This window comes from Columba livia, chromosome Z, assembly GCF_036013475.1.
Source record: "Columba livia isolate bColLiv1 breed racing homer chromosome Z, bColLiv1.pat.W.v2, whole genome shotgun sequence".
Lineage (NCBI taxonomy): Eukaryota > Metazoa > Chordata > Aves > Columbiformes > Columbidae > Columba > Columba livia.
The window spans coordinates 29,837,425-29,854,411 of record NC_088642.1 but is presented as its reverse complement, the minus strand read 5'-3'; the positions used below and the strand labels follow the sequence as shown (position 1 = coordinate 29,854,411).

Sequence of the window (16,987 nt, the reverse complement as noted above, 5' to 3'; positions counted from 1 at the left end):
TCACTTGCTACTTGGGAGAAGAAACCAAAACCCTCCATGCTACAACCTCCTTTCAGGTCATTGTAGACAGCGATAAGGTCTCCCCTCAGCCTCCTTTTCTCCAGGCTAAACAAACCCAGCTCCCTCAGCCGCTCCTCATCAGATTTGTGCTCCAGGCCCCTCACCAGCTTCATCACCTTCTTTGCACTCTCTCCAGCACCTCAATGTCTTTCTTGCAGTGGGGGTCCCAAAACTGAACACAGGATTCAAGGTGGGGCCTCGTAAGTGTCGAGTACAGCCGCACAATCAGTTCTCTAGTCCTGCTGGCCACACTATTCCTGTCACTAGCCAGGATGCTCTTGGCCTTTTTGGCCACCCGGGCACACTGCTGGCTCATGTTCAGCTGGCTGTAGATCAACACCCCCAGACCCCTCCCTGCCAGGCAGCTTTCCAGCCACTCTTCCCTGAGCCTGTAGTGCTGCCTGGGGTTGTTGTAACCCAAGAGCAGGACCCGGCACTTGGCCTTGTTGAACCTCATACAACTGGACTAAGACCATCAATGCAGTCAGTTCAGATCCATCTGTATGGCCTTCCTACACTCCCAACATTCCTATCACTCTTAAGCAATTTCAGTATTGTTTGTGTTTTACCAAGAGACACAAGTAATGAATGGAGGAATAAAAGAAGAAATCTGCTTTGCTAAATAATCATTAAAAGCTTGCAATATTCCAAAGTAAGCACATTACAAAACACTGTAATGCTGACATTATACAAAGTGACAAAAGTGCAGTAAACGCGCTGATTATTTCCAGATTATATAGTTACAAGAATGGGAATAGGTACAATTTTAGCTGCTTTGGTCTTATGAAATACAAAGAATGCTGAAGATGTGTGTCTCAAAATGCAGCACCTAAGATAGTGGTGGTGGCCCATGTCCTTTCCACAATGGCCTAAAGAAAAGTTAGGCTGCTGATTCTAACCACGTTCACTAGGCACTATCTTGGGGACCAAGTGCATAACTAATAAAACCCAACCCAACATCTGCTGTACTGTACTAGAATCATGGAGTAGAATAGCAGGTTGGAAGGGACCACAAGGATCATCTGGTCCAAACTTTCTTGGCAAAAGCGCAGTCTAGACTAGGTGGCCCAGCACCAATACTCTTCAAGCTATAAGTTCACAAACAAGCCATGACAAATGGCTTGTAGACAAACTGGATTATGACTGAACAAGACCAGGAAATTACGATATCTGTGAATGTATTCATCCAGGTTGTCGTCATATCTCATGTCTCACACCCCAGTTCAGACATTATTCTCTTCCAAACTTCAAGTCCTTTCATATTTTTCGAAAAACCCTCACTGTTCTAGCTACTGTGTGTCTAAGCATACTTCCCTCATGTACTTAGCATGGGGACACTATTACTCCTTAAGTGTATCCTTACTGCTTAAATCTTGTTACTGGACCCTACTATTATATGCTTCAGTTTAAAGACAAAGGTCTTCATTTTAAGAAGTACAAAGAGCTTTTAATAAATTAATGAAAACGTACATGTAGAGATATGAGCAGCAAACAGGCATTAAGAGCATGAAATGTGGAAAATAATATGCATATATGTGCATACGTTGGTCAGACACAAAAAATGCTAACGCTGACTGGCCAGAGCTAGGTAGCAAATGCACAAAATTAGGTAGTATTTAGTTTATCCAAAAACCCCAAGTTACACCAGGAAATTACTGCTAGGTGAAAATGTGCTGCAACACACTAATCAGGAAAGAAACTCTTACTGTTCTTTTTTTTTTTTTTAACACAGACTCTAAAGACTAACACAATATGCAGCTGTCTGTAGGAAGATAAAAAAATGGTGGATTGAAGGACCATATGCATTTAATGATAAAATACAATGGTACTATTGATACTAAAGACATTATTGCATGTATCTCTGGATGATATTGCCTACACAAGCAAGCTATAATTTGCTAATAAACTGTCACTTTATGACCTGCTTAGTCCAACTAACTGGCCTGAGAACCACTGTGAACTACGAGTGCTCTAGAGTGGTTCCCATCTTATCTATCCTAAAATCCTTCACTTGTGACACTGTCAGAGGCACAATATATGAAACAGGAAATTATTTCTGCCATACTGGTTTTAAATGAGTAATAATAGAATCTTTAGCTTCCTATAAAAATGAGAAAGTCCCAAGTCCACATACATACAGTTATGAACACGAGACCTAACTAGAAAAGTACCTAAAAGCAATGAAATAATATTATACAGTTTGGAGGGAGAATACAAAAGGTCACTGCTTAATACTTTCCCCAACATTTTATCCATAAAGCAACTCAGAGGGAAAAAATGTGAGTATCTTTTTCTATTCCCTCTCTTTCTAAAATAACTTGATGCTCTTGGGACAGCTCCAGCTGTAGGTTAGAGGAAACAACTGGCAAAAAGAGCAAAGTCCTCAGGAAGTGCAAGACACAGTGCAGATGACTGTTTTCCCTACAGCAGAATGTTGAAAATCGGAGCTTGCTACTGGTACCACCCTGACCATTTTACAGGAGCAAGCTGAGGGTAGAACGGCACCCTCAGCTTGGCCTTCCCAAGTGAATCTATCTCATAGCCATTCTCAGGAAACAAAATTCTGTCTCTACAGCTGAGAAATCTTGAACAGGCTGTGGATGTCCAAAATAATATCTAACCAGGAAGCTTGTCAGTGAGGTACTCCAACAGGAAAAATTACTTAAGCTTTTCTTGAAAACACTGTATACACGGGTCAAAATATTTTGTTTAAATACTGTATTATACTTAAAACATATTTTCTTAGACTTTGCAAATGGACTTGCACAAGAAGACTGCTTTTGAAAAATTTGATTTTTAACACAAACTTCATATGGGAGATGCAGCAAGTATATACAATATAATCTCTATAAAACTGGAAAAACAGAGTGACTCACATTGTTCCGTAGCAGAAGGAAAAATCACTTGACAGAATCGGCTTCACACATTCTGTCTGAAGGTATGTTTGGCCCTGGCAGTCTATCAGTTGTATAGCAAAATTTTCATAACTTTGACATAAATACGTCCACTAAAGAGAGGCTTCTTTATTTGAGAAGCAGCTTTCTTAAATGATTTAAGGATATGAAAAATAAAGCTGTAATTTGCAGAAGCTTTTATTATGTTAAGGACTGCCAGAAATATTTGGCTCTTACAGCAGGAAATTGGAGCAGCTGAAGGTAGTTCAAAATAACACAGTTATCTAAAGCAATTTCTATTTTCCTTCCTCTCTTTAAAAGAAACTTCACAGGAAGACAGGCATGTAGCTCAGCACCTTAAATTTTAGACAACACCTCTTTGAGAACATTTCAAATATATTCACAAGTATTATAACACTGTTACATTTACTGAAAAAGAAAAAACAAATGCTTTTTCATAAAGAAGCTGCTTGGTTCACCTTTGGCTAGGTGTTTCTCTTGATGATCGGGGACAATAAAGGGCAGCTTCTGTGTACATCAAAAACAATGAACCCTCTTTAAGTTTTACATGTAATAGCTCCCTGATTTTTTAGGTAGCCACTACATTATTTACATCTTTACAGACACTAACTTGGATTTAGGATTTGTCAGCAGCATCTAAACTCCCATTAGATAATACCTGAGCCTTTTCAGGAAATCAGACTGATTTTCCGGCAGACTAAACAAACTCATGCAGTCTTGTCTTCCTGACTTTCAAACAGACAAGAATAATCTGAAGGTAAGTATGGACTGAACTCTCACCAAAAGGTGTTATACATGAATTCTAGCAGTGACAATTTAAAAGTCAGTGTAACACTATTCATTGTTTTCATTAAAATATTTAATTTTGTATGTTTATTGAGCAAAGAAGATGGCTAGAGAAAGAACAGTAAAAACTGCTTGCTATAGAAATCTACAGTGCAAAAACTGTTTCAGTCTTTCACAGCAACTATTCCATTTAATATCATAAAGGGGAAAACCAGGATTAAAGTTCAGATCTACCCACAACATGAAAGAAAACTGAACTAACTTTCTTCCCTGGAAAGGACACCAAGCCAACTAAAGCAACTACTTAAGTCACAGATGAGAGAAGCAGCTAGCTCAATATTAAGAAGAGAATGGACAATAAAATATGCAGTGCTGTCTCCTCGCTTTTACTAAATCACATTTTCCATGACATAGAAGAAAGGTTATTATATTGCTACAAAGGCAAACATAAATTAATATAATGTAGCATGAAACTTCTACTTTAAGTGTCTCTTGGCAAAAAGAGGTAAGAAAACTACTTATCTTTGAATATTTACCTGTAGAAGTGTGAAATACCTTAAAAATATATCTTAAAAATATCTTAAGGTCCTTTGAAGCATTCCTATTTAAGGTATTGTACATTTCCTCACCTATTCAATGATGGCAGAAGTGAAAGCAATGCCAAAGCAGACAGTTTTCTTCTTTCTGGCTGAGTGATGTTATCCATCCGATCAACCCACATTTCAATCATGTTACCAAGAACTTGGTCCAACTGCAATGGCAAAAAGAATATTCCTTTTAATTCCTGAGTACTTCAGCTTATTTAGAAAATAATTTTTCTACCAACTGAACACATTATTTAATCTGGGAAAAACACCATACAGTTATGAATACCAGACACAAGTAGCAAGCCACGGGTACTTTTTTAATTTTCTGTGTCAGTGTTTCTAGGCCCTGAAATCCTCTCACTATTAATTGTAACCTAGAGGTTAGAAATATATTTCATTCGTGGGCAGAGCAGTGATTTAGGACACTGAATTACTCAAACAGTTTTCTTATAACGGTCTAACGCATATAAAGCGCGTGAACTTTTTCTCTGTTTTACCTTCACTGGCAGCAAATAAAAACACTTGTCTTTACCTGTTTGAAAACTATATTATACCCAAGGAGAGGAAAATTACTAAATTTCCCTTACAGATATAGTACAATATCTGTAGCAAAGAACCTCAGTAACCTCATCAGTGAAAGCAGAGCACAGTGATCCTGATACTCTTGAGGTAATCCTCACCAGAGAATGACTAGAACATTATTCTTGGTGCAGGACCCATCGAGACAGCACAAGGAAAGAAACTCTTACCCTGCAATGCCATGCAAACTGAAGAGGTTTATATGGTTTATTGTGGGATGCAATGAGAAGATAATTTAGCAACTGTATAAAACTGTTTATGAGGTGTGTTAAGGTGGTTGTGGGAATATGTAAAACTTGTTACAGGATGTGCAGGGTTAAGACCAAAAGAAGGGAAAGAGCCTCTTTCCAAGGCAAACTGGAGAGGAGCAAGCATGGAAAACAGATGGAAAAGTTCTCTTGGGTCAAAAGAACACAGGTCTGCCACATGCAATCCCACTGAAGTATCAAGACAAAATCCTTACCTCTTGAGCCAATTCACATGCCATCTGGCTCAAAAGTACTGAAAAAAAACTTGCATTTTGTAGTAGAACTCTACCCATGATCCCCAGATAAGTGGACATAACCACTGGATATCTCTGAAAGAAAAGTAAATAAAAGCAAAAGGGGCTCAGTTTAATTACAGAAAAATACTTAACAAACAGCGTGCAGATCCATGGAAAACACCTGCATGCATCCTTTATATATTGTATTAAATTAGAATTAAATTTGAAATTACACATTTAAAAGCCTCTAAGACCACAAGACTGAGTGAGTAATCATTCATTACTAGAGTTTGTCGATTCTTGCAACAGGAAAACTATGTCAATCTCAGTCATTTTCCTCTAAACAGCCAAGACAACCATGCAAGGTAATTTTACTTTAAATTTAAAAACTTGCATTGTAAGGAATAAACAGTATATTGTACCATTAAAAATTACTTCGAGGTTTTACTATGGTTTAAAAATACTTTTCACAGTTTTAGTAACCCTATGAAGTTCTCAGTATTTTTGAAATTGTTGTTATTTATTTTACTGAGACAAACAATAATACATTATCCAATAACTGATTTGCAAGTGTCCCAACATTACCTTGATACAGTAATAACCCCTTTGTTTTGTTATCTTTTGTTATTACTCTTAATTTTAAAAGAAGCTACAAATTTATTTGTATTGAATCCAGTATCTAGCCATATAACAGTAAGTTTTTTGTAGAATTACCTACTTGACAAACAAAATACCAATATTTACCTGAAAATGATAACCCAGGCTAATACCTTTTTGAATAGGGAACAATTAATTTATTAAACTCTTAAATCAGAACAATTTTAATAATCCACTCTCCATTTCTCCATTTTTGTGTCATCTTAAACTTCAAACTGGCTTTTTCTGTGTTCTATAGGGCAAAAAGTACATCACTAAGTAATATTACTTAGCTTAATCTTGGAAATAGCTTAGTTAATAATAATGGGAGACAAATACCAAGATCTGAAAAAAAGCAAAGATTTTGATCAGAAGCCAAAAGCATAGAGAATTCCACCCACTGATTCTGCTGTTTAAAGTATTTTTTTCTCCTGCTAATACTGCAAGGTTCAACATAATTAAAGCATATTGGTTTTTACTCCTTCTTATCCAACATGGAAATTTGTTGAAGGTAGAGAAGAGGGAGAACTTAGTATATCTAAGCAAGCAAAATGCTAAAGCCTGTTCTATCTCACACAAAGCATTCTTGTATCCATCAGCTCCTCATGTCAATTAGACAATATGCCAATTAGAAAAAGAACATCAAGTCAACCTTCTCTTTGTCTGATTTGTTTTCCTCTGGTCCAGCTACACTTAAAAAGGAGTAGTACAAGTGTCTTTAAAAAAACAGCAAAAAACTCCAACAACTTCAAAGAATCTGAGTGTAGAGTCATAGCAACTTTTCAGCATTAAGAGTGAAGTAAGAATAGAAAAACATTTTATTAAAATGAACACTAGATGACGAAATAAGTGATGGATATGTTGCTTCGACTCTTGCACTACTACGTTACTTTTACAGACTTCTCAAGTAGCTGTCACGGATCTGTCAGGTGCTCTTAAAGTAAGAGAAAATGCAACATCAGTATGATAAAACTGGACCAGATAACTGAAGGTACTTTCCTGTTCTAAAGGAAAAGTAGATAATAGTTAAAGAGTAACCCTTACCTCCCCATCTATAATTCCCCTGAATATTGATGGCAGAAGCGGTTGAAAAACTTGAGGACCCAAAACAGGGTTTACTTTCAGGGCATTTTCCACAACCTTAAGAACAAAACCAAATTAGACAATTAGTAAAGTACATTTAAAAATCTTTACTGATCTGCTTGTCTATATATAAAGTCCTGGTAGAATGATTACCATTAAATACCAACAAACCCCAGGACTGCTAGATGTATATTCTATTGAAGTATTCTGCAAAGCTGATCTGCATAACAGACCTGATGAAAACCAACATGCCAAGTGAAACCCACCTAGCCAAGCACCTGCTCATAAGCCTCCCCATGGCCCTGGAAAAGCTGGTGACGTGGGTTGGAAGGAAGGACCTTGACAAGGCTCCAGGAAAAGCAGCTTCATGAGGTGGGCTAGCAGTGAGGAGTGACAGCTGTTTAAGGCTCATTTCTATACTTTTGTCCTGTCACTGAAGAACCATTAATTAGGACGTACCATCTCTTTGCAGGTGATCAAATAATCACAAGTGCTCTCAGATATGCTATTCTTGATACCCTGCTCTGGTTCCCAGTTTTTACATTCTTTACCCTTTACTTCTCAGCTTTCTCGCCCACCATGAGCTGCTCCCTGAAGTATAATTTTTTCCTCTGTTCTTCAGGCTTTCTTCTCCCCAGCTGTTTGGGCTTTCCTCTTGCATCAAGACAGAGAGGGGAAGAGGCTGTGAGAATAATGGGCTGATATCTGCTCCTACGGGTAAGTCAAGATAGAGACCACACATTGATACACTAACGTGTATAAAGCATATAAAGGTACCTCCTTAAACAGTCTTCTCAGTCTCTAGCTACTTGCAGCTCAGAGGGACTTCCTCAAGGAACTGCTCTTCTGTGCTCTTGTCCAGTTTCCCCTAAATCTCTTTCTTTTTGAACCTTGTTCTTACTAGTTTCATTTAATGCCCACTATTTCTTGCCTTGAGAGGTGTTAAGCAGTTGACCCCTTTCAATGCCTCTCAATTTTGTAGGCCTTTAACATACTGTTAAATGGAGGTGAACATAAGTTTTGTCCCACTCATCTCTTCCATATGCTGGAAGTTTTGTCCAAATCATTTGTTCCTTGTACAGTATTTTCAAATCTTTTATTGTCTGTCTCGGATAATTAGAAAACCAAGTCACATTAAGCCTCAGAAATCTTGCAATAAATAGTCTTGTCAGTTCAAATTAGTGTTTTTCAACTTTGTCTGTTTATTTACTCTTCTAATATCTATTTTAAATCCAGCCAAAGCTGTTTGTAGGAAAATATTTCAGAGAACACTCCTGGATACTTCTGTTCCTGATATTTACCTTAGGGGTTTTTGTTAAAGAAGTCAGCATAGTGACGCCTAACAAAACATTTTCCTTTTTGTAAAAATACAGGGATTATATTTCAATCATCCTTCTGGAAGCAGGACGGCATACTAGGAATGTGTTCAAAGAATAGTGGACAAACCTTGTGGCTAATGCAAGGCAACACTGGGAGCCAAGTTGATAAATGGTACTATATTAGCGCAACATTCCATTTTAAAGATCTAATTAAAAGGTGCTGCATCAAATGTTTGTCCAACTACAGACTCTAAATAATACTAAAGAGGAACTGACATTTTAAACTCTAGAACTAGAGTCCCTAAGCTCCTCATAGCCAGAACTACAAATGGAGAGGACTATCAACTTCTGCTGTTTTCCTGTCCTGGGGTTCTGCAAGCAGCTCTGCAACCCACCAAGGAGGTAGGTGTGATCTAGGTTCTTGCCTCCCTTGCATTTATAATGAACTGATTTCAAGTCCAAGATTTTACAAGCAACACATAGTTCCCAGTTAGTGCAGCCACTGGAAATGTAAGTAGTGATACATGAGTATTTCAGGAAATGGAGTATGCACTGGTAGCTGAGTAGTAATACATGAGTATTACTACTCAGCTACCAGTGCATACTCCATTTCCTGAAATTCTTCAAAAGGCACATTTAAAGTATCATGGCAAACATTTCAAAAGCGATGAATTTCATAACATTTCTTTCACAGCAGCATTTGAAGTTTGTGCAAAAATACTTTTCTTTGTACTCTGAAAAAACACTAGCAATTCTATTGAAGCAGTTGTTGCCATTGCAATAGCAACTTATGCCAAAAGCAAAGACTTTGAACAGTACGTCAAGGTACAAATTCAAGCACGCTACACAAAGGAATGTGATAGAGAGGACATACATCCAACATGCAAAGACTGGAAAAGCTTGACTATAGACCTTTTAGGTTCTAGCAGTCATACAGAAAGGGAGAAAAAAAAGTGAATCTAGATCATTCAGTGCATATTCAATCCTAAAAATCATCCAAATGTTTTTTATAATAATACACGTGTACGCAGACTTATTACTTAACCCTTATCTTGTCAGTTTTTCAGATATGCAGTTACAAAAAGGAAACTGTATGATTATTTTTCTTATTGGCATTGAATACTGAAAAGGAAAACTAATATGAAAAAAAATTCTAAATGTAATACTACTGTTGCTGTTCTGTGTTGGCAAAGGGATCAGTTCTCGTTGATGAGGTACAGACAAAACTCAGATTAAGAAGGCTAGATACTGTAATTAAATAATTACTTTTGCATAATTTATTAGAAACAGTCTAGATTAACTTAATTATTAAAAAACTAGTACGACTTTTTACTTTAGAGTTGAACACCTTCTTAATGTTGCATTTTCATTCAAATAATGAAAGGTATGTTTTCTCAAATCTGAACCAAGCCAAAAACTGAATTAGGACAAATCTTCAAACTTATTAATCAGATTGATTTTGCTCTTTTATTTTGTAATTAGAAGTGTAAGCATCTTTTATGTTATACTGTGGTACTCTTCTCCATTCTAGAATTCAATTAGAAATACACACCTTTGATTAGTTTTCTACAACTTTCATGAGTCCACTGATAGCCAAAGATTAAATCAAGTTACTATGACCCAAACACAATCTTGTTTTGCAACTCAGTGCTCTCAAGATTTTCTGTACATTACAGTGTCACCTTTGCAATGCAGTGATTAGTCACCTGGCTGTTTAAGTGAGCTGTTGCAAGGCTGCAGAACAAACTATTTTCATGAGGTTCCAAGCTCTCACTAACCTCCTTTCTCTAGTAATCTAGAAAATACTCAGATGGGAAAGATATCAGGGAGTCTTAACTTAAATCCATCTATACAAAGAGGACTCAAACTAGCTTAGAACTCATTTATCTAAGGACAACACCCCAAAATCACATGAGGTAATGAAGGCATTGCAGAGAGGGTATAGGAACAGTGTGTTAGGGGATTATTTTTTAGGGTGCTGTATTTAGGGCTACATTAACGTTCTCTTGGGAAAAGTAGTATTTTAAAAAAGTGTGTGTGTATACACTCTCCATACACACACACACAAACTTTAAATATTCAGTTTCAAATACCACTGACTCCAATGTCAATGTGTGCTAAATAAGCTGTTTTCTTCTACATGTTCTACATTTATCATACTTGAAAATATTACTCTAACCTGATAAAGCACTACCAAGAATAACAGCTTTACAGATCTGAATACCCAGATATTATTTTTATTACACTCTACCTTTAAAACTTGAACTTGACCTTCAGTAGTTATGTCCTTCAAAAGTTCACAAAATGACCGGCATAAGTCAGTAGCATAAGTCTGAAATTAATTTAAAAAGGCAAGCATGTTTTATAACTATGTATACATTCCAAAATTCAACACATAAAGGATTACATATTGTCCAAAGACCTAACTTCATAGTTTTTAAAATGCTTGTATTTCCTGAACCAAGTAAAATCTAATCTAAGCATTTTTTAAACATTACAGGTTTTTTAAACAATCAATCTCAATGGATTTTCTAATGGGATTTTCTAATGAAGAAAGTTTGAGAACAAGGCATAATATCTCTAGTTAATTTCTTGCTAGAATTTATTATCATAATTTTCATCTCGTTGGATATTCAGAGTAACTATTACTAGTCTCCATAGGACCTTTTCAGGTACCAAAATACTAAATCAATCCACAAAACATTCATTCTAAATAATAATCTTTCTCAAATCTTATTTGAGTGTCCACTATGTGCCATAAAGAGCTAGCATTAGAACAATATGTGTGTATACACATAAATGACTAAGAGTACAAATGTTTGTGTGTACATTGTCTTCCAACATGAGAAAAAAAGATAGTTTGCCAATAGGGAGCTACGGTTCTAATATGACTCTTTTTGTAACAGTAACATACCTGTAAAAATGTAGATGATGATAAGAATATATAAGCATTAATGATTTTAAAGCAATTTTTGAGGTTTTCTGAACTCATGTCTAGAAAAAAAGAAATCACAATTCAGAATGTCATCACCAAACTGAAGTACAACTAAAATGATTCACACTAATCTTGTGTATATTCACAATCAAATCAAGTCTCACAGGACCTGGTCCACAAAGGCAACTAATACAAAGCAAAAACTACAAGACAATAACTTTTATTACACCACCTTCAACACAGCCAAATCAACTACTTCTATGTAAATGGTTATAAATATTTTCAACAGTCCTTTTGGGTCTGAGTTAGCAAAGCTGCACTGTATTTATTTACATACACTGTTCCATTCCCACATAGGTTTGTCCCCTATTATTGTATATGAATACCTCTAACAAGTAACATTTATGCAAGACTTAAAAATGCTATAATCTAGGGTAAGTAGATAATAAATATTAAAGATAGGAAAGTCAAACAATAAAAACCTGCTCTTCATTTTCTAAATTAGAGTTCTGCAAGCCCTCTTGGTTCCTGTAGCCACTGCAGAATTGATTAATATATGAACAACACAAACAGTAGAAAAAAATAAATCAGAAATTTTAGTAGTAAAAGACTTACCAAGAAGGGCAGGCATGTTCTGAAATATCCTCAGGAGGTCAGATGTAAGACATGGACTATTCTCCAGAGTCACTAACCTGAGAACAGATTAAGTGAAATGTTTTACATGATCTAGGGATAACACTAAGCAATTATTTTGACAGATGTAAAACAGTGTAACTTCTATTAACGTCCTCTGTGATCCTTAAATAATGCGTAACGATTACTTGAAGTACACTTCAAGTGTCCTGTTAGTCTTTAAAACACATCCATCACTATAGGCATGGATTTTGCTAAGGTAGGAAAAGAAAGAAAAACATGCCACTGTCTTTTTTTAAAGACAATTTAACCTCCCTAGTACAGCACTGAGAATGTCAAAGTACTGAAATAGGGAACTCAGAGAAGGTGGGTAAAGAGAAATATTCACAGTGTAAGGACAACATGTGTAGTACTCTACATCTCAAAGGAGCAGCTGTGGTAGCAATCAGTTCAAACCTCTACTTTTAACTACATACTTAGTATTGTTTGCAGACATTTATAATCTTGAGGTTTGAAAACAGTAGCTATAAATTGAATTAATACTTAAAGCCACAGCAACACATTCCAGTTTGTTCCTAGACATTAGGTGTGGGATTACCGTATTTAAATAACATTTATGATCATGTAAAATATCTTAGCTGTTCCCCTGCTCTTGGCTCAGGAAGCCATCCCAGCTATCTCTGCCAGCTCCATCCTGGTTCCACTGGTGCTCTAGGACACCTTAAAGTATCATATTTACATTCTTCTGCATAGGCATCAGAATAACAATTTCACCATCAGTCTTATGAAGAACATATGAAAGTTCTGACCTGATACATTAAAAAGGCCCCTATCTTAAATTTTTTCAAGATCTTGTACTTTGACTTGCTCCCCCACCACCAATATCTTTATGAATTTTAGTTTTGCTGAATACAACAGATCATTCATAGGTTAAGCCTCTGCAATTAAAATGTCCATCTACAATTTTTCAAAGAAATCCCTTGCTATTTTCATGACAAACTCAATATATTCCCATTCTGCAAAAATCAGATGTGCTGAACTCAGTCCAGGTTAACTTTCCTTCTCCTAGAGTGTCAGCTGCACCAGGAACAATGGAATTAGCCACATGGTAAACTAATCACAGCACCACTTGTTGGTTTATGTTCAGTCACCAAATAGCTTGAGATCTGAAAGAAAACTTCTGCATCTTATCCCTGTAAACTTGCCATCTCTTCCAGCAACCAGCTTGGAGATTCACTGAGTTACTTGCTTCCAAAGTCAAGCGGATCAAATTGTTGGTTCAGCATTTACATTATAGTGAGTCTACAGTTTTTGTCTTGCTGTTCATTGCCACAACAGAACTATATCTCTCTATCACTGCCAGAAAATGGATTATCTACTCAGCTATTTTTAATTATGTTTCTGTTATTAACTTCCTAACCTCACCTCTTCTGAACAAAGGTATGATACAGATAATGTCAAGGTAAGATAACAAAAACATATACATTCTTAATACGTCAAAGATTTGTAAAAGATTTTTTTTTCCTCTGGGGATAAAAAAATTAAATTTTAAAAATTAGAAATTGATAAAAAACATTCTCACCACAACTCTAAACCATCTTCCAGAAGATAGACATGTGGAGGTTGAGAAACATCTGTACTTAGCTGAATAACTGGAAGTAGAAAAGGATAGAGATTTTTGCTGTCTGCTCCCAGGCCCTATAAAAATAAAGAAAAAACCCAATAAAATACTTGAAAAAACCCTCAAATCAAGCATTTGAAGAACAGCACATAAAATAGTTCTGATGGTGTTCTACTTGCATACTGTAAATATGCATTCAAGAAGTCAAAGGTTGAACTTGCATCTAAATGGTTCAACAACAATATATAGTCTGATACTCCTGAGCTTTCTCTCAACATGTCTTGAGAAAACTGCATGTTTTTTAATAAAAGTAGTTGCCTTTTTTTTTCTTGTTGATTTAGAAGAAAAAATTATAAATAATACCCATTATTATATTCATTGTTTATTGTCTTTTGGGGAAAAGTCACAGCTCTAACAAATACTAAATAACTAAATGCCAAATAAAATGTTCTAAAAATCAAGAAAACAATTACTCTTTGGACCTATCACTTACTACACCTTTGACATATTCTGAGATTCAGGAGGAGGGTTTCTTTTCATTGCTACACAAAGATTCACAAACTGATGACAGTGATTTATTTTTTAAGTTATCCATGAGTCATACACAAAGATGTCTTCCAAAGAATGCAGAGTAAAACTCTTTTTCAACAATAATTTCATAAGAACAGCTTATTAAAAAAGATGGGTTAAGATAACTATTGTCATAACTAATCATAAATTTAAAATAATCCTAAAAAGAATGGAATTCTTAAATCTGTAACTACTTAATGTTTTGTAATATTACTACTTAAGAGAACTGAGGCTAGCTGAATGCTGCTGTTGCACAGCTATTCTTTTCAGAAACTGTTAAGTTAAAAATTATTTGGTGTTTCTCAGTTAAGGCTTCTTTGTGGAATTACTCATTTAAACATACTTGTCATAGAAGAAAAAGAAACTTGCAGAAATTTGCTTAATTTTTTGGGGTCCACCTATACTTTTGGCCATAGTCCATATTAAAGAAGTGCTTAATACCATGGATTCTGCAAGCAGTATAACTGTGCATGGTTTTATTTGTCAATCTTTTCTCAGGAATGTATTACAACTTATTTGAATTTTTACTGCCAACAGCACAGATATTTCTACATATTTCCAGTTTAAGGATTATTTAGTTATACCAAGAGTTTTTCTTTCACTGATAAGAAATTCAGGTAATTTTAACTAATATCTCTGGATAAAGCAAGCAGCTAAAAATTTCTAAAGGAGTTCAAAATTGACTGCAACAGTATTACAGTAAACCCCTAGAGGAATTAGAGAACATATTGTACATGTATAGAAAAACAGGGAGGAGAGGCAAATAACCATTAAGAATCAAAACTACCCAAACAGATAATCTTAAGTGCCATCATGCAGCACATACAGGACAAGCAGGTGATCAAGCCCGGTCAGCAAGGGTTTAGAAAGGCAGGTCTTGCTTGATCAACCTGATCTCTTTCTATGACAAGGTGACCTGCTTACTAAGGATGAGGGAGAGGCTTTGGATTTTGTGTACTTAGACTTTACTAAAGCTTTTGACACTGTATCCCACAGCATTCTCCTGGAGAAATTGCAGCTCATGGGCTGGATAGGTGGATTCTGCAATGGATAAATAATTGGCGGGATGGCTGGGCCCAAAGAGTTGTGGTGAACAGAGCCAAATCCAGTTGGAGACCAGTCATGAGTGGTGTTCCCCAGGGTTCAGTATTGGGGCCAGTTCTGTTTAATCTCTTTATCAATTATTTGGATGAGGGGAGTGAGTGCACTCTTAATAGGTTTGCTGATGATACCAAGTTGGGTGGGAGTGTTGATCTGCTGGAGCGTGGGAAGGCCACACAGAGGGATCTGGACCAGCTGAATGGTTGGGCTGAGGCCAATTGTATGAGGTTTAACAAGGCCAAGTGCCGGGTCCTGCACTTGGGTCACAGCAACTCCAGGCAGCACTACAGGCTTGGGCAAGAGTGGCTGGAAAGCTGCCTGGCAGAGAGGGATCTGAGGGTGTTGATGGACAGCGGATGAACATGAGCCAGCGTGTGCCCAGGTGGCCAAAAAGGCCAAGAGCATCCTGGCTTGTACCAGGAATAGTGTAGCCAGCAGGACTAGAAGAGTGATTGGGCCACTGTACTCAGCACTGGTGAAGCTGCATCTTGAATCCTGTGTTTAGTTTTGGGCCCTTCAATATGAGAAAGACTTTGAGGTGGTGGGGAGAGTGCAGAGAAGGCCAATGAGGCTGTTGGGAGGTCTGGAGCACAGGTCTGACGAGGAGCAGCTGAGGGAACTGGGGCTGTTTAGCCTGGAGAAAAGGAGGCTGAGAGGAGACCTTATCGCTGTCTACAACTACCTAAAGGGAGGTTCTAACATGGGGGGGTGTTGGTCTGTTCTCCCAAGTAACAAGTGATAGGACAACGAGGAAATAGTCACAAGTTGTGCCAGGGAAGGTTCAGATCGGACATGAGGAAAATTTCTTCACAGAAAGGGTTGTCAGGTATTGGAACGGGCTGCCCAGGGAAGTGGTTGAGTCACAATCCATGGAGGTGTTGAAAAGATACGTAGATCTGACACTTAGGGAGTTAGTTCAGTGGAGGATTTTGCAGTGTTAGGTTTGCAGTTGGACTCAATGTCCTTAAAGGTCTTTTCAACCTAAATGATTCTATGATTCTAAAAGGTCAAAACTCATTTATCTGAATACAGATCATCAGCAACTTCAATTTAGATACAAGGTCAGTCAACAAAGCAATTAATGTTATATGGCAAAATCTGGGACCAAAAGTTATCTACATTCCTTTAGTTTTGAGAACAGTTAAGATACTAAGTGAACTAAACAAACTTAGCTGAATGAACAACCTAATGAGACCTAATGTTGATAAATGCAAGCTATATATCATAGAAAGGAAAAGTTTGCTACACCACACAGATAAAAAAAAATAAAATCTACAGAAAAACAATGGTCTGAGAATCACTATGTTCACCGTTATTCTCAGTACTACTGTCACTTACTTCACTTATGAGCCACAGTCACAAACAAAGGTAAGGCATTAAAATAGTTCTGGCCATTCTGTTTTAAAATGGACATTAGAAAGAGGAGATACTACAGTATAGCTAAAACATCCATAATGAGCATTGATAAATTCTCAAAAGGAAAAAAAAAATATATCAAAGAGACCGAAATACAAATAACGGGATGTGATACAAATCAATTATATAACAAAGCAAGTGGTTCAGAGTTGATATTTTCTCTGTTTCATATAATAGATGTACAGGGCACAAGAGAACATCATAAAGTTAAGAAGTTTAATATGGGATGAAATAAAGTATTTTTTCCACACACTATAAAAAA

At 36.6% G+C, this 16,987-nt stretch overlaps 1 protein-coding gene across 1 annotated transcript in view; it reads right to left on the bottom strand.

Annotated features, from left to right (window-relative positions):
* Positions 1 to 16,987, bottom strand: part of IPO11 (importin 11) — a 96,750-nt gene that overhangs the window by 34,136 nt on the left and 45,627 nt on the right. Inside the window, exons 23-29 of the mRNA XM_065045266.1 lie at positions 13,600 to 13,715; positions 12,000 to 12,076; positions 11,364 to 11,443; positions 10,701 to 10,781; positions 7,092 to 7,187; positions 5,391 to 5,504; positions 4,391 to 4,512 (exon numbers count right to left, since the gene is read on the bottom strand). Coding sequence (XP_064901338.1) covers positions 4,391 to 4,512; positions 5,391 to 5,504; positions 7,092 to 7,187; positions 10,701 to 10,781; positions 11,364 to 11,443; positions 12,000 to 12,076; positions 13,600 to 13,715 — 686 coding nt within the window. The remainder of the gene's footprint in view (positions 1 to 4,390; positions 4,513 to 5,390; positions 5,505 to 7,091; positions 7,188 to 10,700; positions 10,782 to 11,363; positions 11,444 to 11,999; positions 12,077 to 13,599; positions 13,716 to 16,987) is intronic.